Raw genomic sequence first — 27,700 nt, 5'->3', positions numbered from 1 at the left:
TGATTAGTCCCCATTAACAGGAGCGCAGTACAACGCACCTCTCACTTCTAAGGTTGCATCATCACCGTAGGGTTGCAGTTAGCCTTTACTCCGGACCGACGGCTGCAGGTTTAAGCACTTTAAGTCAGATTCTCTGTTTCAATCCCTGTTGATACTCTATTGATCACAGAATAAGATAAACACCTGCTGTTTCGAGCGATTTTTTTACAATTGATTTTAGTATTTTGGGGATGAATAGAGATTTGCGAGCGATATGTTGGAGACAAATAAAACGGAATTTGTTTCACATTTTCCTCCTTAGAAGCCAGTTTCCTAGGGATCGTTCGAGTTACCTACTTGTACGTACTATTTACTAAATGTCGTATGCAAAACGGTAATGTGTACTTGAATTTTTAGATTTTATTTAAAGTGTTATACGAGTCTCATATTGTTATATTATTCTTCCCGAGCATTTTGATAAAACTTACTTGACGGCGTAAGGCAATAAAATCACATTATTACAAAGATATTTTACTTAATAATGGTCAACATCAAATGTTATCTGCTCTAGTGCATAGGATTCAAACTTCTCAGTTGGCTAATACGTGGCACGTCAACGTTAGGAAAGGAAATTGCAGCGCTCTATGCAGCGCAACGAGCTCAAGCATTAACAGGAAATTTTCTAAAGAATTTGTATTTCTTGCTTAGTATTGCTTCTACACGAGTATAACGTGTGTTTTTTTATACAAATCTCGAGTTTGAAAATGAATACATTGATAAATTCATATGTGAGTTTTAATCGTAGTTTCGTTCATGAATTATCTATTCTAATTTGTTATGGATTTAAGATCAACGTTAGCATATATGAATGATTTTATTTAACTGAGAAAAATTACACTAACGCATAAACTACCGAATGATAAATCAGTACATTGAAGTTTAGGTGTATTAGGTGAATTACTTCAAGCATAAGTGCGCGATTCCGGGGTTTGATTTGTCAGTTCTCTTGGATTAAACATTTCTAAGGGATTCAGTCGCTTCTTGTCGGTTTCGAACATTAATTTAATATTTAACTAACTTTTATACTTCTTAGTCAACCCGACAGACGAACTTGCCAAACTTTATTTTTAACCGCAGAATTTCTCGAGTGAATGTCTATTGCATAACACTAACAAATGGAACTGAAAAGTACTAATTAGAAGCAGCTGCTAGTTTATTCTAAATAAATCTTATAAATAGTAACAGTAACTTACACTTTAGTGATTGAAACGTCATTATCGCTTCATGTTGCGGCATCATACATCACCGTTTGATAATATATATTGTTTGTAATGTTATTGCTCTGTTGATGCACTTAAATTATAACTGAATGTTAACGGCAACATCCCAATAAATTTTTAGTTTAAATATAGATAATTATCCAGAAACATTTTTACCTTCTCAATTTATTGCATTTGTAATAATTCTATTGGAATGAAGAAGGCGATTTTCTCAAACACATAACAACGATAGAATATTCTTCTCGGAAACAGTACAGCATCGATTCATTAAATAGAGAAATACGCTTACTTCAATACACTCCCAAATATCCATATAGAACAACAATAACCTCTCAACAACAACAATTAAACATTCAATAAAGCTATAGATTAAAGAGAACAGCATAAAATTTTTTACAGATCTAACACAGAGAAGACGCGTCAGCGACTGCGTTACGGGTGTTGGACGTTCGGTATAGTTAAGATCAATATATTTGTTCACGACGTTCAGAATTAGCGCATTTAACACGACTTTTGTAAATGTTCAGCACAAAGGAACATCATGACATAAGACGTCATGCTTTTGTTGCGTTCAGCACACATGACGTCATGCTTGTGTTGCGTTCAGCACACATGACGTCATGCTTGCGTTGCGTTCTGCACACATGACGTTATACTTGTATACATTCAGTGCTCTGTCTCGGCCGCTGTACAGCCTCCGTCATACATTTGGAACTTGTTCAGTTGTAACGCGGTCAAAATGAGTTGTCAAGTGAATTTTATAAGTTGATGTTAACATTGCCAATGTATTCCCACGCTTGGGCGTTGAAAGGTTAACCATGCTAGTCAATAAGGGACATCAAATGTGAGGACAACGGATTATCTAGATAATTGCAGCTACAATTCAAATTCATGTGCATAATTAAAGCTATAATAACTGCGTAGCGACTGCCGGGGCAGTTCTCAACTTTCAAGGCATTACTCTCTATTTAGTGCTGCTACTTAGGCTCATTATTACGCATATTTTTCCTATGAAATTTTAGTCGGCGAACATTCGGTCAGCCATGAAATGAATACGTTGATGAAAAATTTCCTGCAAGTTCTCTTAATTGCCTGTTTTATTTACCTAGCATTTGCCGTTCTTTGATTTAAGCCTCGCTTTTTTAAGGCAATTCAGCCAGATGTCAATTCGTGATTACTAAAAGTTAAATTATTAACAATAATTTTTTATTTTCGTTCACGAGATAAATTCCTTTTTTGTACTGCGAGGCATTGGCTAGGCAGCAGCCAAATTCTTATAAGATGGAAGAATTTGTATCGAAATGTGCATTATATTTTCCTGGTGAACCGATGTGTTTTTATTAAATCAAGTAAAACATACAAATAATATTCTGAGAATTTTTATCCACGAAACAATATCATTGGGAATGATATTTTTTCTTTGTTTTCTATACTTTTGTTCACCAAGTCATGTTCGCTCGCATATCGCCACCGCATGGCACAGGCCACACCACTTCCTTTTCTCGCCTTATTCTTCATGGCATGTCACAATGTTTTATTGCAGTCTCAGTAACATTGAATACCTCTTCCCTTATTAAATATCATATCGTTTCATTATATTCTTACATCATTCCATTCGGCACGCAATTTCATAACCGTACCTCACAAGTTTTTCCCACGGCTCCCCTAATTTTGGAAGTTGAAGATAGGTCGCCTGAAGATAGCGTTTGTGTTCATGGCCGTCTTGGGACAATTACTTTCCCTAATTAAGGGGTGCTGATGTACGTATTAATTTAGTATTCAGCAATTTTTATGAAATCTCGTGACTACTCAAACTGGATGTTATGAGTGAATCTAAAAATTAATTAAAATTTCCATCTTTCATAATTCCGAGTCATAGACGCTCCATCGCTATAAAAAGTAATCCAAAAATGAACGAACCGGGATATGGCTGGTTCATTCTTCGTATCGGTCTCGGCGGTTAACAACTGAAGCATAATTAATAAAAATGGAGATCCTTACTCGTGGTAGGTGGTGCAGTAAACAAATTAGTTGCTGCGGGAGTCGAGGAGCGTCTTCATGTCATCAAGAGCCCTCTCGAGGCTACGCCCAAAGTCCAGGGTCGAGGTGCTCTCGCAGGAATTGAAGGCTGAGAGGCAGAAGACGATGGTCTCGGGATGAGGGTTGTACGAGGCGCCGTAGCCGTCAGGACAGACTGGACCGTACCCCATCCACGAGTCCGACAGTGTGGGCACCTGTATAAATTGTGAGATGAAGGTGGAAATGATCGTTGTTCAAACACAGTATGGTGTATGATAGTGAACAAATAAGACTTAGCGGTATTAGTTTGATAGTTAATCGTTGTATCACGGAACAAATTTAAATAAAACCATGTCTCGAGATAAATTTGATACTATTTTGTAATATTAATCCGCTCTAATTGTGTGATATTAATCTGCTTTATTAATCTGCTTTAATTAACACACTCGTCGTAAGCAAAAAGCATCGATATCGATTCGCCTTGCCTGGCTAGTGGAGAGCCTGAAATGGTTGGCAACTTGGTACGAGGAATGACTGAATATCTCAGGAGTTGGAAGACTCATTTCCTTGGCGACTTCTCTAAGGCCCAGAAGGTGATTATCAATTCCCCGACCCAGGATATTGTTCACCATAATTTCCGTCTGGATCTCGAGGGCTGTTTTGAACTTGGCCAAGCGGTCCGATGCCTGCGTGGAAAAACCGTGACCATCACGATGCAGTTTATAAATTTTAAAACTCAGTTATTAAAGCCAAAATGTTTAGTCAAGTCAAATAGATTTGGAGTTTGGTGTCGTTATCCGATTGGCATCGTTGATTCAACGAATGTCATCATTCAACCTTCTTGCATCACAATAATCACCTGGCTTTTCATAACTGGGATAAAAAACATTTTCACAGTCACATAATTGTCATAAACTGATTCGTACGCTTTGATGACTGCACTTGTTGCTGTAATGAGTATGTAATTAGACTAGACACCTCACCTCAACACCTCAACACAAGCATGGCGTCAACAACTAAAGTAAAATCGATCAGAATAATACATGAAAAATTCGTTATCCGATGACGCATCAAAAGTAAGGTGCCAAAATCAGCAGCGACTGCGAAACACAAAAATGTTGATAGATATTTTCTCTCGAAAAAAAATTACAAAATTTACGAATCTTTGTTAATATTATAACCGAAGACATAGCGGCAGTTAAACATTTCAATGTAGGAAATATCGTCACCGGAGGAGCAGTAACTAATAAGATCATCGACAGGATCGACACTCAGCGAAACAGTGACTATAAATCAATGCAGTGCAGCTAAGCATTACCTCTGAAGAGAAGGCACTACCTCATCATTGCAATGTTGCTCGGTATCATTATTTGAAGAAGAGGTAACTATAGATCACTGCAATGTTTCTAAGCATCATCGCGGGAAGATGAAGATCATTAAAACATTATTAAGCACCACCACTTGAAGAAGAGGTAACCTGCCTCACACCAGACGAGCGCCTCAGGAGTGTTGGCGCGGATGACGTCCACGCGTCCGTGACGGAAACGACGGATGCTCGCCGACTCGTAGGTGCTCGTAAGATGACTCTGCGTCCTGGTTAAACAAAAACAGCAAATCTTTATCCTGACGGTAACACTTATTGTTCATGTCAAGCTAATGATAATTTGCACTGTTTCTCAGGTATAAGCATACACAATTATTTGTAATAATCATCTAGAGGACAGTAGTCTAAGATTGCAAGATAGTAATTATCTGATGGCTATTAAATTAAAAAATATTGCAATTATTTCAAGTGAAAGAATTCGCGTGAATGTTCGAAAAAATTTCCCCGCGTGCATGACGTCATAACTCATAACCTCGTCAGTTATTCTACGAACTTTTCACGGTAAATTGTAAGTTGAAAGTTCATTTCATTGAGCCAAATATTTGTATAGCTATAAGCTCGTCCAGAGTTTCAATGAAGACAACTGAGCAAATACCTGAAGTAAGCGAGCTGGAGGGCAAGCTGTATGAAGGCATCGGGAGAACATTTGTTCTTCTTCATATAATTGCGACCGAAGCCAGTGTAGCGCAGTATCCTAAAGTCCAGGTCCTCCACCAACCTGAAATCGAAAAAAATCACGGTGAAAAAAGAAAATATTCCTTGAATTTTGTATCGAACTCTATTACAAATGCAAGATTTTTAATGAGCTTATACATTAACGTTTGAGGTAGCTTCGATAATAATTCCGTTAACATCTGTCCGCATCCGCAACAGTTTTATTGACCGAAAAGCTCGTTTCAATTTGCCAATCCAACGACCATCTGCCTACAATAACATCATTTTTTCATCGTAATGCTCGTTTTAAGTAATCAAATGCACCGAGTTTTTCCTCCGTCATCACCTGTCAACATTGGCCGCCGCCTCTTCAATGCGACGTGTGATAACTGGCGTGACCTTCCACTCGAGCTTCTTCAGCTGACGGTCCTCTAACGCCGCCGTTGTCTCCGGAGCCTTGGCCTCGGCTTCGTCAGCGATGGCCTCGAGAGGCGTAGTCTCCGACGCCTCACTGAGCTGGTGCAGCACCTGCTCCACCAGCTGGATCACGACGATGCCCTCAGCTGGCGAATGTTCGTAACAAAGCCCGCACCATCCGTCTTGGGTCACCACGAACTGAAAATTGCATGACTTTGATGTATTGTTTCTTGCGGAGTTTACAATGAAGAGAGAATACAGCAATTGGACATGAACGAATTTTGAATTAGAGTTTTTTACTCGGCAAATGTGGGAATTATTTTGATACTAAATGTCAGTAACATTCAAAATGCAGAACTGGTGGCTCCTCAAGCCAGTGCGAATATGTAAAAGTTTTCAGTTGATCTTTCATAGAATGTTAACAGAAATACTTTTCTTCTGAAAAGTTAAGAAAAGACAGAGTAGAAAAATAACCAGGTGTTAATGGAAATATTATGTTTAGCTGCATGAAGGGAATTCAATACGTTTAAGTCAATATTCAATTATACAATCAACATCGTAGTCGACGTTGTTACTGCATTCTTCTTTCACTCTTGGGCCGTTTTTCGGTCAGCAAATTCTGCTATAGCTTTTACATTCCCGTCTGTTACATTACCAAAGGTAGTCTTCGATATTATAAATCACAATTAGAAGTTCAATCCCTTGTTCCTTCTCAAGTTTCTTTTTCATTCACGTTCTACACATTCAAATCAATCTACTACGCGGCACAGCTCACCTGAATGGTTTTATCAAACCACCTGTTGCCGGAATTGTGGAGGGATCCTCCTCCGTGCAGCATCTGATGGCCTGCGTTTACTTCATCCCTCAGAGACTCCTGACAACCGAACAAATTTCACTTAAGGAAATTTGTGGGATGAGGAAATTTCTCACTTTAACATATGTAGATCAAAGACTGTGTAACCGTTTGTAATCCTTTGGTACAGGGAACATTTTCGACGCTGCAAATAATGATCTTCACTGATCAATGCAATGAATTCTAGGCAATTCAAGTAAGAAATTCCTGAAAGAAATTCCTGAATTCAAGAAAGAATGTTCCAGTATTAAATAACACAGGACTCTTATGATAATTTTAAGTGTATACCACTATCAAATCGATTAAACCAAAAATTAAATAAAGCCATTGAGTAAGAAATAAAGCATTGAGACACACCATAGTTTTCTCCAGCTGGGGCGGCTGAGCGCCTGCAGTGAAGCTGCTCTGGCGCTTCGAAAGCGTCGCCTTGTGGCTCGTGCGCGTCGTCAGGTTGAAGCGAGACGACAGGGGCTCGTCTATGCTCAGCACCAACGTACTGCTTTCCAGCACCTTCAGGTTACTCAGGTTGCTCGGATCTATCATGGGAAAAATGAAAAGAAGTTTAAGTTTATCTGCCTGTTTTTAAAAGCTTATTTGAAGCTTTGATGCTTGGTATCAAAAATATATGAATTAATTATTCAAGCGCTTAGCGATAGTACCAATCGTATCGTAGATATTACATGGTTATGAAATATTTTAGTTGACAGTCGCACAGCATGGAAGTACGGTGGTTGTAACTTCTAAATGAGCATTAAATTTCGAAGCTGACGTTATATGTGAGCGTTCATTTTTTGCGCCGTTTGTAACAGGTGTTACTCAAATTCAATTTTGAATAAAAACTGTTATTTTACTATAATTAGAGTGCTGATAGGAGCCATGACCAAGCAGGGGCGATTCTACATCAACAATAGTGAAGTATAGTAATACATTTCAAATAACCTTCAAACCTTTGAATGACTTTCACTTTGAATAATTCATATAATATTTGCGTTATCTCAGTTTAATTTGGCATGCAGGTTCAACATCGCTGCGTTTCTTCACCGCTGACAAGAATTTGTCTGTTTTGAGCCCAGGTGCGTCGGTTGTCTGCGGTCATGATGCCTATGGCCGGAGGATCAGGCCCTTCGTACTCCTCGACCTCCTGCATCAGCAGCTGCAGCTGCTTCTGCAGATCCTCAGTTGTCATGAGCACCCCTGCCACCACCACGTCTATGCGAAACATCTGTCAAGGCATCACTTTTTTGAGAGTCCAATTTTTGATGCCTACGCCAATTACTTGCATAGTCATAACATAGACATCAATATGGTCACAATGTGTAGGTGTGCTAGAACTGCAGATAAGACTTCGATGCGGTTTGGCACTGAGCATGTTCGATGCGGTTTGGCACTGAGCATTCTACACATAATACGTACGTGATTCCTCATGAAGACAACGATGTGTTGGTTGGCGAGGGACACATCGGCGTAGGAGATAAGTTTGTCCCGGGGAATGCCAGGTCGGCGATGAGAAGTGAAGACCCGCGAGTACTGCTGCATGCACATCGGCTGGTGCCGCTCACGCGCCGAGCAGCGGTCCACGTCCAGGTCACCACTGCGAACAAATGCTCAATTTGCTCATGTCGACGAGCAGCCATCGTGGGCATTCGTTATCCTAGCACGTTAAGTGCGACACGACCCAGCCATGGAGCGCTTATAAAAATTCAGAATATTTAGAGAAGCAAAAAATTTTTTAATTTAACTGTATATCACAGTCGTGTTGATGTCACGAATAAAGGTTTGAAATAATAGAAAATGAGTTAAAGCATATTTATAATTTCCATTTGCAAGGTTTTAAATTGCCAATCCAAACAGCCGCACCAGCGGGCAGTCGGCAGTTTCGGCCTCCGCACTTAACGTGCTAGCACAGAAGTTTCCTTTTGAAGCTCGAGGCTCTATTTTGACATCACTAACAAATTCTATCTATATAAGACTTTTTCCACTCGTCGCAAGACGCCTAGTAGTAAATGTTTTTGTTTCATGATTGAAATAAATATCAGCATAGAACTATTTGATGCAAGTTGCTAAGCACTAACATGTAGATGCGCTCCTTCATTTCCAGCGCAGCCGTCACCAGCCGGGCCGCGAAGAGCGTCATGTCAGCCGGCGACTGGAAGTGCTGCAGCGGGAACACCATCCCAGGGCTGCTGTTCACCGGCAGCGCCAGCGGTACACTCATGTACATGTCGTCCAGCCACCACTCGTACATCTGAATATAGATTAGATTATCTTATATTAATGTTACCTCATATAATATATTCATAATTTAATAATAGTCATCCGTTTAGCGCTTACGCCTCAATGCATTGCATGTCCTTTAAATGGTAATTTCGTGAGAACATTGACATCGTATCACGTTAGTCAGTACATGAACCGTGCAAACATGATATCCGTTCAATGAGATTCGTGCTTATTATTTATTTAATACTTTGTACAATATGCGCCCAAGCAGACGTAAATACATCCAACTACTTCCCACACTTACATTAAACTCGAATGTGCATGAATGTGTTGCTGTATTAAAGGTTACTGTACAGTGTACGCGCATTTAAAACTGATGGAACAGTTCCCACATTTCATTTCCGCTTTAGTTGCCGCATTCAGTTTTACTGGAGTGGAAAATTGCCGCATTGCATTTGCACACGTGTTTTTTTTTTTGCGCGCGGGTGCTAGATTCTGCTTTGAAACTTGAAAGCATTTCGCTACAAAATCTTCAGCCTCAAAGCGAAGCTGCGTATCGTATCCCTTCATACAGACAATTTTTCTGCTGAACGGAAATGATATGAAGTCAGTAGGTGCAAAAAAATTACTTTGTGAAAGTGATATTAATGTTAAATTTTGTTGATGACAACCGAGCTATTCATCTTCTGCCATTGATATAATATTAAAATTGAATGCGTTGAGCAGATTACCCAGTTATCCATTGTGTCGTGCCGTTTGATGAGCTCTTCTTGAAGCTTTTCGCCGAGTCCCCCCGGCTTGCCGAACTCATTCACGATGACCTCGACCTCGCGGTGCTGCTGCTCAGTGAGCACGCACTGCAGGTGCTTCAGGTACCACGTGAGCGTGTGGCCCAGGGCAGGTACTGGCAACTTGGGCACTAGCGGGTACTGCAAGCATCAACGGGTGAGAGGATGTCAACATTATTCACCAATCACCTCATCAAATCACCCAACACCACAAAAAATGTCTCCGAGGTTGTTGCTCGGCTACTTGTGATGATGAGGCTGTGGTTCCATCTCGGTTGCTATGTTTCGTCGTTGACCGTCTTTGTTTTCTTTTTGGCAATTCAACGCTCTGTAAATTCCTTTGTTGCTGTGTTATATGTATAACTTAACTGTGTAAAAAATGTTTTCGTCATTGATTTGACAAAGCAACCATGACAAATTATCGTCCGTGATTGCGACTTTTCCAAATTCGACATTTTGTTGCTGTTTTGTATCCATAGATTTTGTCATCAGCCGTAGTTCCACCATTAATTTATTATTCAAGACCACTTTTTTAGTTTGCAATTCCACACTCACATCTGAAATCTATCTTCACCATGAAAAAAACGCATAAGAAGGCGTTAAAATGGTAGCAACGTCATTAATTTTTGCTTGGTTTCTACTGGAATTTTCTTGCAATATCCTTTACCCTTTGAATAGTAAGAATATATAGCATTAAGGTTTAATATCAATTACCATATTGATAATGAGAAAACTGGCAAATATATCATACTCTCACCTCTTTATTCAAGAAAAATGAAAGATAGAATTACCGAGTTTAATCAACAAAAAAGTGTTTAAAATAAATTAAAAACGCTAGACGGAAGAAAGACGCAGTCTACAAGCAGCGAGATGCTTTAAATGTGAACTTAATTTTAGAAACACTCATGTCACTCCTGGCAGTCCAGCTGGCCTGTCATCCTGCGAGTCCAGGACCAGCAGCGCTAATGTACTCTTTCTTAACCGACTGCGAATTTAATCCTCCAGTAATGCTACTCGAGAACATAGTCGATGTTTCTCGACTCATGTTCCACAACATCCTATATTAATTCGATTAAAAATTCGTTCTCAATAATCACGTTTATAAGGATTCCATTCCAGTAATATTTATTGTAACTCACGACGGCAGGTGTGGCCTCCGACATGTTGGAGGCCTTGGAGGACGTACGAGATCTGGCCTGGAATGGACGGGGAGGCTGGGGGGAGATGGGCAGCGGTCCTGCCCCGTCCAGGGGCGTGCCGCGGGGAGATCCTCTTGGGGACGCCTTAGGGGACGTCGGCTGGGACAGGCCAGCAGGTGGTCCCGACCACGACACCCAGCGAGACAGGTAACCTGCATAGTCAAGAGGTATCCTGCGTAGTCAAGAGGTAACCTACATAATCAAGGGGTAACCTGCATAAGCAAGGGGTAACCTGCATAGTCAAGAGGTAACCTGCATATTCAAGAGGTAACCTGTTTAATAGAAGCAACCTGTATAATCAATCATCAATATTTGTATCACCGTAATCTGTATATCGATCACCAATATATTGGCAGTTTTATTATAATGGAATATATTGATATTTTGGTTTCATTTCCTCAATGCGAGCATTTTCTAGCTCCACTTCTAATTCTGTTTGCGATGCCAATGTAGTCGGATTTTCAGTCCTCTTTCGAAATCACATGTCAGACATATCCGAGTTTAGGGTGAATATTTTACATCTAAAGTGCAGCATCGACAACATTATTTTCAAATAACCTCATATGAACGAATCCTAGCTTCTTCTAGATGAAATTTTGCTATTTAACGTGGGCAATTTTGATGCCTATTATTTAAAAACGTCAAGTATTGTCGCGCTTATTTTGTTGTCAGCAATCGGGTTTATTTCTTGTCTACAACATGACAAAATAAATTGTGACATTAATAATACAACAACAATAATATTTCTTAAACTTATTTTTTTACAACATTTGAAATTTATTCCGTTGTAATTTTAATTTCGANCATTGCTAATTCAGTTTACGATGCCAATGTATTCGGATTCTCAGTCATCTTTCAAAATCATATGTTGGACGTATTCGAGTTTTGCGTAAACATTTGCAAATAACCTCCATGAAACGAATCCTAGCGGTTTCTGGAGAAAATTTATTTATTTAAATTAAAATTTTCTACCTATTGTTTAACAGCCGTCAAAAATTGTCGCGGTTATTTTGTTGTCAGCAATCAGGTTTCTTTCTTCTCTACAACATGACAATATATATATATTGAAATTAAAAGAGCAACAACAATAAGGTCACGCTATACTCATAAGTTCCCACGCTTTACTCATAAGTTCCCACGCTATACTCATAAGTTCCCACGCTATTCTCATAAGTTCCCACGCTATACCCAGATGTCCCGATGCTCGTAATTTTCCCAATTCGTCCAGAAGAGGCCGCCTTCTGCTCCAGCACCGGCGGCTGAGGCTCTGCCATTATTGCTCATCACGAAGGAATTGTCTCATAACAAAAAAGATTAGGACTTCTAATCTAAGGAAACTTAATTTTAATTTTATATTCTTTCATTAAAAAATCAATTCAAGGATTTTTCAGGTAACTTTAAGCTAGCTTTGAAAGTTTTTATTAACATATCGATTGTATATTGATTCTATGTTGAGTCAGGCAATAGTAAACCAGGTTTTATAGTTTTCATGAGCAAATTTATTCTATGTTGATATAAGCAACGGCGAATTAACTTTGAAATTTTTTATCAACATATTAATTCGATTGAATTCGGGTGACTTCGAACTAACTTTGAAAGTTTGGTTAACATGTTAATTCCTTGTTGATTCACCACGCATAATAAATACAGATTGAATGAATTCTTTTAAATATAAATTATAACTATTTATCTCCTGCACCACGAGTTCCCGATTCTGATCCTCTATTTGTCGGTTAAGTTCCCACGCTATACTCATAAGTTCCCACGCTATACTCATAAGTTCCCACGCTATACCCAGGTGTCCCGATGCTCGTAATTTTCCCAATTTGTCCAGAAGAGGCCGCCTTCTGCTCCAGCACCGGCGGCTGAGGCTCTGCCATTATTGCTGATCTCGAAGGAATTGTCCCAAAACAAAAAAAAATAGGACTACTGGTCTAAGGAAATTTGATTTTAATTTTATATTCTCTCATTAACAAATAAATTTAATGGTTTTTCACGTAACTTTAAACTAGCTTTGAAAGTTTTAATTAACATATCGATTGTATGTTGATTCTATGTTGAGTCAGGCAATAGTAAACTGGATTTTATAGTTTTCATGAGCAAATTTATTCTATGTTGATATAAAAAACGGTGAACTAACTTTGAAATTTTTTATCAACATATTAATTCGATATAATTCGGGTGACTTCGAACTAACTTTGAAATTTTGGTTAACATGTTAATTCCTTGTTGATTCACCACGCGTAATAAATACAGATTGAATGAATTCTTTTAAATATAAATTATAACTATTTATCTCCTGCACCACGAGTTCCCGATTCTGATCCTCTATTTATCGGAGTTAATTAAGCTGGTATACTATTATAGTTCTAGGAAGCTTGACAACTATCGAGGAGCAATGGAAATTATATTTTTTCTGCATGGGTTAATGAATAAAAAATTTCAATTCATTTTGTTTAATAAAAAAAAATATTACGTTCACTTTGTCTCATTTCTACGTTGCTGTTGGTTACGAAAATTTTGAAGTTCTGTTGGTTTCAACGTTGCAGTTACAAAGCTATCAACGGAATACACGGAAGCAGCAAACAAAACTATCGAAAGATGTATCGTATGAAAAAGGGGCGTCAAGATGGGGTCTCTCGTCTTAGCATCGGTAGAACTCAAATACGTCAGGTCGAAGATGTAATCAAGTACGAAATCAAGTACGAAATAAATAGCCACAATTCCGTTGAGTGTTACCTCCAGCCACTTAAGGTCGCCTCCAGCGTTCGCCAATGAAATGGGGAAAAATGCTCTGCATACCACGATCGCAGGTGTAAACGTGAGCGCCATCATGATACATCCCTCATGAAGAATCTTGGGTCCGGCCGTCGTTCCACTTGCCAAAGTTAGGATCAGGAGTGCGAGGGCCAACGATATTTCGATACACTTGCAGGCGAATTCCCGGGAGCGCAGGTAAGAAATATCCACACTTGACGTGATCACTTTTTCTTGTGCACTGTACGCTCCGGTAGCTGCTAGGTCATGGCGTTGGCTGTGCTCGCAAGTCTCCTGTTCCTCAGCGGACTCCGTCATCTCTATAGCGAAATTCGCCGAGCGCTGCTCATCTGATGTGCTGTTGTCAGAAATACTTTCATCTCCTCGAAAACTAGAATCGCTTAAAATTTCTTGGAGCTCAGTCTCTTGTTATATCCAATCGCGCTGCCGGAGAGGCAACTAAATGCTCCGCGGTTGATCCTTGGCAACACTTGAATCTTGAATATCTCCCATTTTTAATTGATCTTCGCTTTAGGTTAGGTTAAAAGTTTTCCTCCAATCTTCAGACTGCCGGCGTTTTTCAAGGCAGCTGAACATTCTGCTTATGTATTCATCTGAGTATCAAGGATACTGATGTTTTCTATCGTGATCAATTTGCATAAAATTTATGCGCGATTTTCGGCAGAACTCGATGTCAATAATGATAGAGATGCTAGCTAATTAATATTTGTCATCTAAATGTTCTCAAACTTTGATTTAGTTTATTTTTGATCGTCATTCATGGTGCAAATTCTGGAAATAATCTTGACGAGTAATTTTCTCTAAAGCATTTATCCGGTTGAGTTTATTCCTGTAAAACAATAGCATATTAACCAGGCGTTGCTCGAGAGAGAAAGTCATTGAAATTTGAGAATCCAAATATATTTCTTGAATCTCTAAAATCCCTTTTCTAATTATCAAAAATCTTTCTTGAAGCCATGCAGTTTTGAAATTGAAATCGAAACCTTCAAACGTCAGTATGCAGGTACAAGAAAAGAATGGAAGAAAGTAACTTAGAAATATTTTTTTGGTGTCACATAGGAACCGGCTGATCTAAAAGAAGCCCAAAGAATAATTAAATATTTCATTTGAAAATATATGCTGACGTGTGCGTTCGAACCAAAAAGACCGTAAGCGCATAAGAAATTTAAAGCAAGTGATTTAAAAGAGTGTACATGAGACCAATATGCATTAGTAGTTAAATAAAACTGCTTTGTTGACAGCAACAAAGCCATTTGTAATGATAAAAACAATAAATGGTGTAATTCTCATTTTAGGAACTGACATGTACTGTGTGAAATTAATGGCTTGATATCATAAAATTTAAAACCTGATATTTATATGAACATATTTTATTAACATATATATTTTATTAACATATTTTACAACATATATATTTTATTAAAACCTGATATTTACATATATAGAGGAGAAGCCTTGCCAAATCAACAGAAAGGCCGTCGAAGTCGAGTTGATGAGTTCATGGCTTGAACGCACCAATTTACGAAATTATCAATGTAGCTTCTGAGGTGAAATTTGTAATTTTTATTCTGGCATCGAACAAACTTGATGCCCACGTACTGCATGCAGTGTCCTGATTACTGTAGTTCTGATGGAATTTCCGCGTATTAACGCTGTATACTGCAACAGAATTACTCATTTACGACAAAATTTACTATACTGCACTCATTTACGACAAAATTTACTATACTGCACTCATTTACGACAAAATAATCCAAATTTGAAGGATTAAATGTTCCGCAGCTCAGTACGAGATAATGATTAGCTGAAAATAAACAAGATTTTGATCGCGCCACAAATGGTAACGAACAGGAAGTTTCGACGTAGACATAATGTAAATAATGCGATATTGTTGCTGTGTAATAAATTTTCGAGCAATTAATAATAATTTTGCAGAATGCTTTGGTGATTTATTGAACCCATACTTGTGTATAAGTATTTATGTTCGTGTGATTTAATTTGATGGCCGTTGTCCTTATTTCTTCTGCTTGATCGTTTTATTGCGATTCATAACAGGTATGAATAATTGACATTCTATAAAGATTTTATCGGTACACGATTAGTATTTCTTTAATTATAAAATTCTTTGCACAATTCAAATTTTTACATCGAGGGAAAATTTTGAAATTCATGACCATTTGCGTACTTGATTTTCATCATATAACATCAAAACAGTTACTTAAACACACGGAAAAACGTTATAATTGAAACGACGAGAAAAATCGACAATAACTTCTGCCGGTATAAGCCCTGAAACTTCAATATTTCCGAATTTAGCTGGCAAGAAATTGGATGCCTTGAGATTTTTGAAGATATTTGAGCTTCGGTATTCTCGAACATTGATGCCAACGATCTTTAATAGCTTGAAAAATGTTAACATCTAACATTGAAGACCCAAAATACAACAAGTTCAAAATTGTCGCATCATAACGCAGGCTAAAGTGAACTGGAATTGGAATTTGGGTGCGTGCTGATTAATTTCCGGTTTGAATTATTATTTTAATTATTATTTTATTATTTTTTAATTATTAATTTCCGGTTTGAATTTCCGGATTAATTTCCGGTCAAGACCTTTGGATTGGTCATTCACGCTGCCAAAAAATCTTTTATCAGCGTAAAACTTTTAAAGTTCACATCGCACTCGGCAGTTAACAAAAAGGTCAATTAATAAGTATTCACTTAACAACTGAAAAGAGGAAAGACGTACACTGGCGTGTCGATGTGAATATACAATTGTGCATGGCATACAGTGTGTAAGAGTCAAATACGATGAATATTGCAGTAAACAATACAGAAAAATTCACCTTGAAATGCAAGGTACCTGTTTTTACGATCAATGCAAAAATATGAATAATATTATACGAAAATCTGTTAGGTAAGAAAAATTTTCGGCAGATATTGATGGTAACAATCTACCTGAATGCAAAAGTACTTCAAAACAGTTTTATAAACCATGAACGAGTTCATAGAAACCTGCCAATAAATGTACCACTAAGCTATTTTATTAGATAGCTATTCAAGTATTCGTTCATTTTTCATCTCTTAATTAGTTTCAAATAATTTTTATTGCACGTGTAGGCCGTGTGATAAAAATTGTTTACTTATTTATTAATAAACATGAGAACAACTTTGCCTATGCTAAGCTATGGCGCATAAAATAAATATAGTTTTTTTCATTATGGATCAAAATAGAAAGTCTAAGGGAACCATACGCCAAGTCTGGCCTGTCACCGATTCTAGACATCGCAGAATTCTTACAGTTAGCTGGGAATTCGATTCCGAAACTCAATGCTTGGATCCTAGCTGCTGCTGTCAAGCACCCGACCACCTCGCCGATTAGACCAGAACTGTCACAGAAAGCCGGAATCGAACCCGCAACTCACTGCTCTAATCTTGCAACTTTGAACTGGACCTACCAGTCCCGTGTTATTACATAAGCCTGGAATTTTATTTGCTATGGTTGGGCATTGAAGGCTTAAGATAAAAATGTAAGACCCCAAATTAAGTTTATAATTGAAACTAAACCCAAACGATAATATACTCTGACTTATTTTTAGGCAAACTAAAAATTTAAAATTCGAACGCGACTTTAATGGAATACTTACAGTAGCTTAATCAATGAGTTTTCTTTCATTGACTGTAATTCAGGTTTATAATTATGAATAGAAAACGATTTAATTTAATTATTTCATTCTTGTTCTTGCTTTCGACGTTGATTACCTAATATATTTTTAATTATTTATTATTTGCATATTTTGTTTAACGGATGCAATATACTGAAACAACATACGACATTCCATCAACATTTTTATTTTGTCTTCAAGTCGAGTCTTGCATACTATGTCGTCGTGACTAGTTTGCTGCCAGCAAATAAGTTGAATTAGATGAAAACCTAATTATTAAAGTCATAGTTGAAAATTTTATGAAAATAAAAATGAACTTACCAATTTCCTGCTTCCTCATTTCCTTCAATATACTCTTCATTTCTTCTATTCTTCCATTCCCCATTTCCTCATTTCCTCCTGCAGGTCATATATATTTTAGTTCGATGCAAAAAATATGAGCGGTCATTCATCTTGTATTCATGAGCTAATAAGTCAAAACCGGAATAATGCACAGTAATATAATATAATATAATATATTGCTATAATATATAATATATAATATAGCCACTCTGTGAGCCGGTAATGGTTTTCCTTCATCAAGAAATCAAAAGTAACGTCTTATATATTCGGAAGCATATATTTGGTTTGGATCGCTGCATGATGGTACAAAATTGTCGTTCCGTCGTCTTAAGATTCTATACTCCCCTTCTTATTTCATTTTACACAAATATTCTTTACAGTTGGAAACTCAACGAAGAACGCAACGCATTTCTGAATTGAATTGTACCGTTTTTTTGAAACATACCGAAAAAAATAAACATGCCATCTCTCTGCAAAAAAATCCGTCTCTCTGCAAAAATTTTTTAAACATGCCACCTCTCTGCAAAAAATGGCAACTGCTCATCGACTTTAAAATTTTGCACTTAATTTGGGGTCCTAAATTTTTAAATCTTGACCCTTCACTTAAGTAACTGCTTGAAATGATAATAATAAACGATAATAAGTAAGGTGTACTTTGTTTGACCAAGCAACTGTAATTCCTAGCGCGCTCACTTCAGGCAGGATTGAGGGTACGGACAACTTTCGTCCCGCCTCCATCCGTCTCCTAGGACTGAAACATTGAAGCTTTCAGCATTTTATCTTAGACAAAACATCAGCAATGGCAAGTGGATATTTATAATTAATATATTTGACAATTTTTCTGATTCCCCATTGTACTCCTTCAACCTCACAATGCATACACATGGCTTGTCCCTTCAGAAAATTTTCCTAACAAAATTTAGGGTCGCCCCAGCTTCTGGTAAACCAAATCAGAAGCTGCTGAGTCTCTTAATTTTTACTGGGTTCGGGTTAATGAGCTCGACGTCTTCATACACGCACAATTTATATGATGCATTTTAGCGAAAACTTGCACTCCGAAGAATTCAATGCAATAATTTACATTCTACAAAGACTGTGTAGCTAACTAAAACGATTCCTATACGGAATAATTTCTTGGTAAAATTGAGCTTAACCTTGGACTCCATCTTCTACTCATTGCCAACTTTTACAACATTTAATTAAGGAAATAAAACAATTTTTCTCTCTGATATACAGAACACCTTTTCTGATTTAAATGTGTAATTCGGGTTGAAAAAATTATATTCCTCCATTATGACCGCGTGTGCAGCGCGCAGGATAATTCATTTATTTATATGATTCTATTTTATCAAACGCAGTTATAATATGAATATAACTGATGAATGAGGATAATTTATAAACAAAGAGATCTTCTGCGGAGTGCATGGTGTTTCAAAAAAGATTTCTATTTTAGTAATAATTATAATAATAATAATAATAGTAGTAATGATAATAATATTAATAATACTAATAATAATGGTTGATATTATTAATAATAACAATATCAATAATAACATATACATACCAGATCCATGGATTACTTCTCAAGCAACGCAAAACTGTCAAAACTTTTGAAAACGGTGTATATTTAGCCTTGTTTTGATATTTATTTGCAATAATTCGAAAAGACTTAGATTCACGCTTTGGCAAGTCACGGAAGCAGATACATTTTCTTTCTGAAATGTGGATGCATATTGGTGCGGAACATTCCAAAGGTTGTACGAAGGAGGTTAGAGGAATAAATGTTTCATCTACTGTCTTGAGAATAGACACGTATAGAAAATCCTCGATAGTTTCTTGCAGCAAGGGAAAAAATAATTATTCCTGATTTCTTAGATGACTAAGACATTCTTTGAATGAAAATGAGTAGATTTATGCAACTTGCCGCGGAATAGAATTTAGTGATTTCATGTGTTTAGTACATTCGTCCCTCTGCTTCTACCATTTACAAACCTTCAATCTAGGTAATTAAATTTTCGTTTTCATGCCTATTCTATTTTATTCCATATATATAGACAGCATAAGATATTCGTGTATGGTAAAAAATCATATCATACATGCAAACCTTCGTTCAACCATGGATGCAAATAATATAATCGATCAACTATTAAACTTATATTGCCACGATCTTTCCTTCCATGGAAGATGATTTAGAGACATAACTCTAAAAAAAAATATCTTACGCTAGAAATTTTGAGAACTTTTGCAATTAAAATAATAATAATAATAATTTACTGAATTCTTAATTTCAGTAGCTAGTGTTCTGAAGACCCGAACACTTCTAAGCGAAGGCTAGTAGTATTATAATCTATAACAGGATATAAAAAGTATCAAACATAAAACACCGTCTAGCCTCTTTTAAGAACATATGTAGTTATCAGTCCTAAACATCCGTTACGACAAACGAAGCATCCGGTGTGCGCTTGTCAATGGCATCCATCAGTCACAGAAGTGAACTTGTTCTATGTGCTCCTGCCGGGCGCAATTACGAATTTGTTTCAAATATCATATATAATACAAATATTATTCCTAGTAAAGTCATTAATAGCCCAGCGAGCGCTAATTCTCTATCGCTCCATCTGTAACTCTAGCCTCAGAAAGCTCGTAACAATTTTGCTCGACCTAATAATTCAAGTTATTTATCGTTTTGACTGACATGGCTCATGAATCGATTTGTGAAGAGGTTGTGTCGATTGGTATCCATCTTAAATAGAATCATTTTATAAGAGTCTGTTCGTAGCTAATAATTACCCAACAAATGCGTTTAATTAATCACCTGAATACTGAAAAAGATTTGTTCAAAAATCGCAACCCAGATGGAAACAGCAGCTTTTATGTCAGTCCACAAGTGATAAGCTTACTGACTGGACAACACAGAGTTCAATCTCATCATTCACTTAAAGGTTTCTTTCGAAGGCAGCCTAGCTATTTTGCCACGAAGCGGTTTGCAGGAAAAGTAATATTAGTAAAAAATATGATGAAATTAATCTGATACAAGAGTAGCTCGTTCTGGTCGGTCACACCAAAAACAATGGACTCTTACTACAATAGAAAGTCCGGCGGATTGAGAGGGTAAGTTCAACATACGATGTTTTGAATAATATAAACTAATAATATAGTATAGTAATGATAAAATTATTAGGCCATTCTGACTTGTCGCCAATTTTCAATCACAATCGGAGCGTAACCATTGGCCACAAATTTAACTCTTAAATTTGCCCTGGAGGCAATGCTTAGCGTAAACATACACAGCTACACTTCGCCTCAGAGTTACGATGCCACAATACTCGCTAGAAACACGGCAAGCCACATTAATTCCAAAATAACTTATTAAAACCATAGCGCCCCATAGCGGCAGCCTGTCCTCAGGTCAGTATTGTACGGAAGCTACACCCCAGCATGCATCTACCTCTACACTTACCCCGCCTCTTCCCCTTACTGAAGCCAGTTTTAGGTTAGGTGCGGAGTCGGGGTAAGTGTGGAGGTAGGAGCATTCTGGAGTGTAGCCTCCATGAAGACTGCTTTGACATGAGCAGTGGCTGTGGAATTACAGTGCTATGGGTTTAAGTAGTTAACTTTATACACTACACTATGTACCTACAGATTTTTGCGAATTTTGGCCAGAACTATCACAACTACTTGCAGGTTTCGAATTCCCTGAGCTCGCTACATCAATTTTGCTTTTAGCCACTCGGCCACCCCTAGCTAACTACTGTAGCGAGTGTTGATTGAGAGCAATAGCAATAGTATTTTCCCATCCACTTCAACATAATTTTAAACGTGTTATTATTGATTTTGCAATATAAATAAGTTGATTAAAACCACGCACATTATAAATTAGCAAAATGATATCATGATTAGGTGTTGTTAGCAAAGACATCAGCGATGATTGAAATCATTGTACCGCTAACCTTGTCAAGTTGTCACCTGCCTGGCTGCCATACATGTTGTTTTTTTTAACTTCATTTGTGCATCAATTCGCATCGTATAATATATGCGAGAAGATGTGAACAATGCTTAAAATTTGCTGCAGCAAGAGTCTCCCTATGTATGCATTTTTCATATCAATGTCACCTTGGGTATATATTTTCTTCCACAAATGTAACATTGGTTACACATTTTTTTTTGTTAAAATGTAACCTTTGGTGCTGATTTTAATACTATACAAATGTCACCTTGGGTGCGCATTTTAATACCACAAAAATTAAAAAATATTATTACAAATGTATAACGCATTTAAATATTACAAATGTCAACTTGGGGAAACGTTTTAAACTTTCTAGTACACGTTTGGTTGTGGCAGGTTCGGTGGGGGCCGCAAAGCGTCGCTGGCGTCGTTCGGGCCGCTCTCGCCCGTGGCGGAAGACCGCGAGACGTTCACATACGACGAGGCGATCATCGATGCGCAGCTCGACAAAGCCCTTAGCGCCATCGTCGTCGACGACGTCAACAGTGTCAGTATTCAGACGTATTTTAATTAAAGTGCATTTCATCGCGTAATTGTAATATTTTCGATAATTTATTTTAAAAAAACAAGCGATTTATTTTCTGGTCAATATTGATAATATATTTCTGACAAGTGAAATTTTGTACTGTCGGGCTAGAAATTAAATCGTAAAAATTTAATGGGTGGCTTCGCATTATAGATATTAAATTATTTGTAAACTGATTTGTACTTGGTAAAAATCCGTATGTTACATCAAATTTTGTTAATATTTCTTTTTTATTGAGTTTGGCCGACTTCTTGTTTTTTGACTAGATAAACGCATACAAAGTTGTTGGATAAAAAAATTTTCAAATGTTCATCTTCAATCGAAAATAATAAACTTACAGTGCAGTGGAATGCATGCAGATATATACTCTCTTTTTACATCACACTAGCTTACGAGAATTATCACCTTACAAATTTAATTGCTAGTGCGTACGTTCAGTTAATTAATATTACCATAATTTTAATGGAATTAGTAAAGTATAGTATAGTATAGTATAGTATAGTATAGTATAGTATAGTATAGCATAGAATAGTATAGTATAGTATAGTATAGTATAGTATAGTATAGTAATCATATCATATCATATCATATCATATCATATCATATCATATCATATCAATAATATCTTCGGCATTGAAGAATAGGCCTGGATAGGCCTGTCGCCGATTCTTATATTTTTCTTGACTAGACTGGCCTTTTGATCAAATCTTTTCAACGGACGGTTGGTTTAAAATCGTTTCTAGATTTCATTTGTTCCGTAGGATACGAATTAAAATAATTTGTATCAATAAAATGATCCGCTTATAGAATAATTCATGCACGTGGAGCCCACCAGCCAATTGACGTTGCTACAACTTTTAATTAACGCTGATTAAACGAAACAAATATTAATCAATGTTGATTCAACGAAACAATGATTAGTTAACGTTGATCAACAAAACAATTATTAATCAGCGTTGATTCAACGAAACAACTCTTAATTAAAGTTGTACAGCGAAATAATATTAATCAACGTTGAATCAAGAAAACAACTTTCAATAAACCTTGATCAATGAAACACTTATTAATCAACATTTAGTCAACAAAACAATCATCAATTAAAGTTCATTCTACAAAACAACTTTAAATTAACGTTGATCCAATGAAACAATGAATAATTAACGTTGATTCATTGAAGGAATTGTAATTTTGAAGTTTATTAAACGCCTGGTGTCTGTGGGAAGTGACATTTACTTGAGATTTGACACAGTATTCCTGCACTCAAAGAACTGAGCGACACTTTGTCCAAATAACAATGCATATTTTGCTCTTCTGTGGACCATCCTGACCTAGTTTGGCACCGATAAATTGCGTACCAGTCATACCTTAGTGAAGTGGGTAAGGAATTGAGTCACTATCGAACATTTTACTCATTCATTTAGCTGAGTATGGTGTTAAGTGAGTCATAATTAAGACATTAATTTTATGTGTGTGGTATTGAGTGAGTCATAATTAAGACATTAATTTTATGTGTGTGACATTAATTTAATTTTAAATTAGTTACACACATAATTTTATGTGTGTGACAGTAATTTAAGACATTAATTTTATGTGAGTGAGTCATAATTAAGACATTAATTTTTATGATTATAGATTACTTGGTTTCTCTGCACGGCTCCCTGTAGTTGGTGACGCTTGGTGCACTTGAGATGAAATGATATCAGCTGCTGTGGGTCGGTGCATGCAAATGAGTCCGGATGACTCACTTAATAGAGTGCATCGCAATTTCGACGAGCACTTGACTCACTTAGGCGACCCATCCTTCTTGATTGATTTGTTAAGCAAAAATATTATGTCCATCTTTATGTTAAGAATTCTATTCATAACGGTTATTAGAGAGACTAATCTTAAGCTTAATTTTATGATTTTGTTTCTGATTTTGATATTTCGTGACGCATTCATTCATTAAGTTATTATTTCGTGATGCATCCATTCATTAAGTCATTATTTCGTGATGAATTCATTCATTAAGTTATATTGTGATACATTCATTCATTAAGTTATCATTTCGTGATGCATTCATTCATTAAGTCATTATTTCATGTTTGCATCCATTCATTAAGTCATTATTTCGCGATGCATTCATTCACTAAGTCATTATTTCGTGATGCATACATTCATTAAGTCATTATTTCATGTTTGCATCCATTCATTAAGTCATTATTTCGCGATGCATCCATTCATTAAGTCATTATTTCGTTATACATCCATTCATTAAGTCATTATTTCGTTATACATCCATTCCTTAAGTCATCATTTCGTGATGCATACATTCATTAAGTCATTATTTCATGTTTGCATCCATTCATTAAGTCATTATTTCGCGGTGCATTCATTCACTAAGTCATTATTTCGTGATGCATTCATTCATTAAGTCATTATTTCATGTTGCATCCATACATTAAGTCATTATTTCATGATGCATCCATTCATTAAGTCGTTATTTTTTAATGCATTCGTTAAAAATACCTCAAATTCAGCATCAGTTAAGTTAAAGTGTTGCTGTCTAGCATTAGTTTATTGCTTTCTAATTGATTATCACAAAATTACATCATTCAAAGTTTGTGCTCAGATGATATAAATACACTTCAATGAATTCAATTCGAAAGCATATATAGTGTCATAAGACTTATCTCTATCCCCTGTTATAACAATCAATAAATTAAAACGTCTTCCTTACATCGCGTTATGTTATGTTATGTTATGTTATGTTATGTTATTTTATGTTATGTTATGTTATGTTATGTTATGTTATGTTATGTTATGTTATGTTATGTTTGATATTATATCAGCTGCAGTGTGTCGGTGCATGAAAATGACTCACTTAATCGAGTGCATCGCAATTTCGACGAGCACTTGACTCACCCAGGCGACCCATCTTCTTGATTGATTTGTTAAGCAAAAATATTTATGTCCATCTCTATGTTAAGAATTCTATTCTTAACGTATATTATAGGGACTGAATTTAAAGCTTGATGTTATAATTTTGTTTCCGATTTTAATATTTCGCTAGCGTAGAGCAATTATTGCGTGATGCATTCATTAAAAAATGTCATAAAATGTTGAAATTTAGCACCAGGTAAGTTGAAAGTTTGCTATCTAGCATTAGTTTATTGTCATGTAATTGATAAATAAAAAATTACACCATTCAAAGTTTGTGCTCAGACGATGTAAATACATTTTCGTGAATTTATTTTGAAAGGATATATAGACTCATTAGACTTGTCTCTATCTAGCAATATATATAACAATCAATAAATTAAAACGTCTTCCAGACATGGCAGCGCTTCAGTATCTAGAACAAACTAGATAAATCTATGCATAGGTATTCATTTCGACTAGATGGATGTTATGTTATGTTAGTATGTGTTAGTGTTAGTGTTAGTATTAGTGTTAGTGTTGTGTTATGTTATGTTATATTATGTTATGTTATGTTATGTTATGTTATGTTATGTTATGATATATTATGTTATGTTATGTTATGTTATGTTATGTTATGTTATGTTGTGATATATTATGTTATGTTATGTCATGCTATGTTATGTTTCGTTATGTCATGCTATGTCATGCTATGTTATGCTATGTTATGTTATGTCATGCTATGTCATGCTATGTTATGCTATGTTATGTTATGTTATGCTATGTTATGTTATGTTATCCTCAAATTCTTCGCGGTTGCCCAGCTCTTGGCCACGCTCTCGAACGGTCTTGACGTGACGTCATTGTACGACATCGTGTCGCACGCCTCTGTCCTGCCTGACGTGTCCCAGCTGAAGCCTGGCTGTGGACTCAGGACTTCTTTGGCCGTTGGTTTGAGGACTTCTGCTGGCGCTGGCGGTGGGTTGAGGACTTCTGCTGGCGCTGGCGGTGGGTTGAGGACTTCTGCTGGCGCTGGCGGTGGGTTGAGGACTTCTTCAGGAGGTGGTGGGCTGCGAACTTCATCTTCAGCGTACAGCTTGGCGAGCAATGCAGATTCTCGCGACACCTTGATGGATTCTGGCGTTAGGTTCTTATAATAATTAACTTTAATACCTTATAATTGGCTATGCCTTTATTCGAATATTCAATAGCCGTCTTTGATTTTGTAGCAGAGCATTTGATTCTCATGAACTACATTTGGGCCACGTACCTTATTTCAAGTTGGTCATGATCTATAAATGAGTCATTAACAAGTGGGTTATGAATCACAAGCGTGTCATGACTTACAAGGGAGTCATGACTTACAAGTGGATCATAATTTTTCCGCAGTTGATATGTCGTTGGGAGGGAGGTAAATAATTTAAAGTAAGACTTACATTAGTACCTTGGTAAGTATAACTGATGAGTATATACACTGTGTATATGTAAAATAATATAAAGTCATTAGTTCTCGAATAAATAGTAGGTAATGATTGAAGTAATTTAAATGCTCCATAACATGTGTATTAGTTTGTAGCGGCCTAAAATGAAGAAAAAATAACAAAATTAGGATAAGCTTAATTCCCCACTAGATTACAAGAAAAACTTCAGCTTGAAATTCCCACCGCATTACCAGAATAACATTAACATTCTCACCGGAATACCAGAATATGTTTAACAGAGGATTCCCACCGGAGTATATGTACTGCTCAACATTATTCACCGGAATACGTACGAACACAGTTCTCTCCCGAATACAAGAACAATTTCAGCATAAATTTCATTTCCGAACAGAATGGGGAAAAAATGAAATTATTTCCAGCATACCAGTTGAATTTGCTGCCCTATTTTAAATATCATAATATTAACTTAATCATTCGATATTAACACAAGCCAATATTTGCTATCAAAATATATTAATCACTTATATGGTCGTATTAAATGCTAAACTTTTGCAACAATTCGATTTAAACAGTACCCCGTTGTTGTTTAATAATGATATATAAAATGACATATGTATAAAATGATATATAACTTCATACCAGCGACGTGATGTCTGTGAGTTACGCGTCCTTGTCGCGGGCGGTACGGGGCGAGGTCGCTGGCAGGACCACGTGCGCCCTGGGACCACTTGTGCGCGCGACGCTCCTGCACGTCGCAAGCGTACATAACGCGCTCAAATGTGCCAAGTTTCTTGTACATCTCGGGGCCTCCCTGGACGGTCAGTAGACGTGTGGTTGACAGCAAGGAAAAGTTGATGTTATAGCGAGTATCTTGTTGTATAGTTCGAAACATACATATATATTTTACATATTTTTCAGAAAATTATTTCATAATCTCAATATTTCTCAAAATATCGAGGTAATGATTGTCATGAAAGAGTTAGATAATGAATGATGTAATAATGAGTATCTTTCAACATATTTTTTAATATATTTCGTATGTATTATAAAATGTACATATTTTTCGTTATAATTGGTTAGGCAATATTTAAACAATTCAGTATTTCTTTTAATATCGAAGTAATGACCACTATAATATAATTTCAAAGTTCATAATAGGTATCAATACATTAATTAATATTAAATTTAGGAATTAGATTAAATGAGGGTTTTATTTAAAAGAGGAAATTAATTCATTTGAATGAAACAGTAGAGTA

General features: G+C 36.6%; 2 protein-coding genes across 2 annotated transcripts; one reads left to right on the top strand and one right to left on the bottom strand.

The window, feature by feature from the left end:
• Positions 1–515: 515 nt before the first annotated feature.
• LOC108681745 (choline O-acetyltransferase) lies at positions 516–13,865 on the bottom strand. The gene is made up of 13 exons (XM_018170813.2): positions 13,459–13,865; positions 10,731–10,962; positions 9,535–9,732; positions 8,659–8,831; positions 8,000–8,177; positions 7,628–7,808; positions 6,944–7,122; positions 6,509–6,607; positions 5,663–5,931; positions 5,258–5,380; positions 4,767–4,871; positions 3,764–4,013; positions 516–3,493 (listed from the first exon to the last, which is right to left on the bottom strand). The coding sequence occupies exons 1-13, from the start codon at positions 13,863–13,865 to the stop codon at positions 3,287–3,289; spliced, it is 2,601 nt and encodes an 866-aa protein (XP_018026302.2). The 3' UTR covers positions 516–3,286.
• A 6,619-nt stretch (positions 13,866–20,484) lies between these two features.
• LOC108681743 (trophinin) lies at positions 20,485–27,270 on the top strand. The gene is made up of 4 exons (XM_047882310.1): positions 20,485–20,683; positions 21,915–22,065; positions 25,827–26,149; positions 27,087–27,270. The coding sequence occupies exons 1-4, from the start codon at positions 20,643–20,645 to the stop codon at positions 27,268–27,270; spliced, it is 699 nt and encodes a 232-aa protein (XP_047738266.1). The 5' UTR covers positions 20,485–20,642.
• Positions 27,271–27,700: the final 430 nt, after the last annotated feature.

The sequence above is a fragment of the Hyalella azteca genome, unplaced genomic scaffold (assembly GCF_000764305.2).
Source record: "Hyalella azteca isolate HAZT.00-mixed unplaced genomic scaffold, Hazt_2.0.2 contig10171, whole genome shotgun sequence".
Taxonomy (NCBI): domain Eukaryota; kingdom Metazoa; phylum Arthropoda; class Malacostraca; order Amphipoda; family Hyalellidae; genus Hyalella; species Hyalella azteca.
This window is presented reverse-complemented; position numbering and strand designations above follow the sequence as displayed.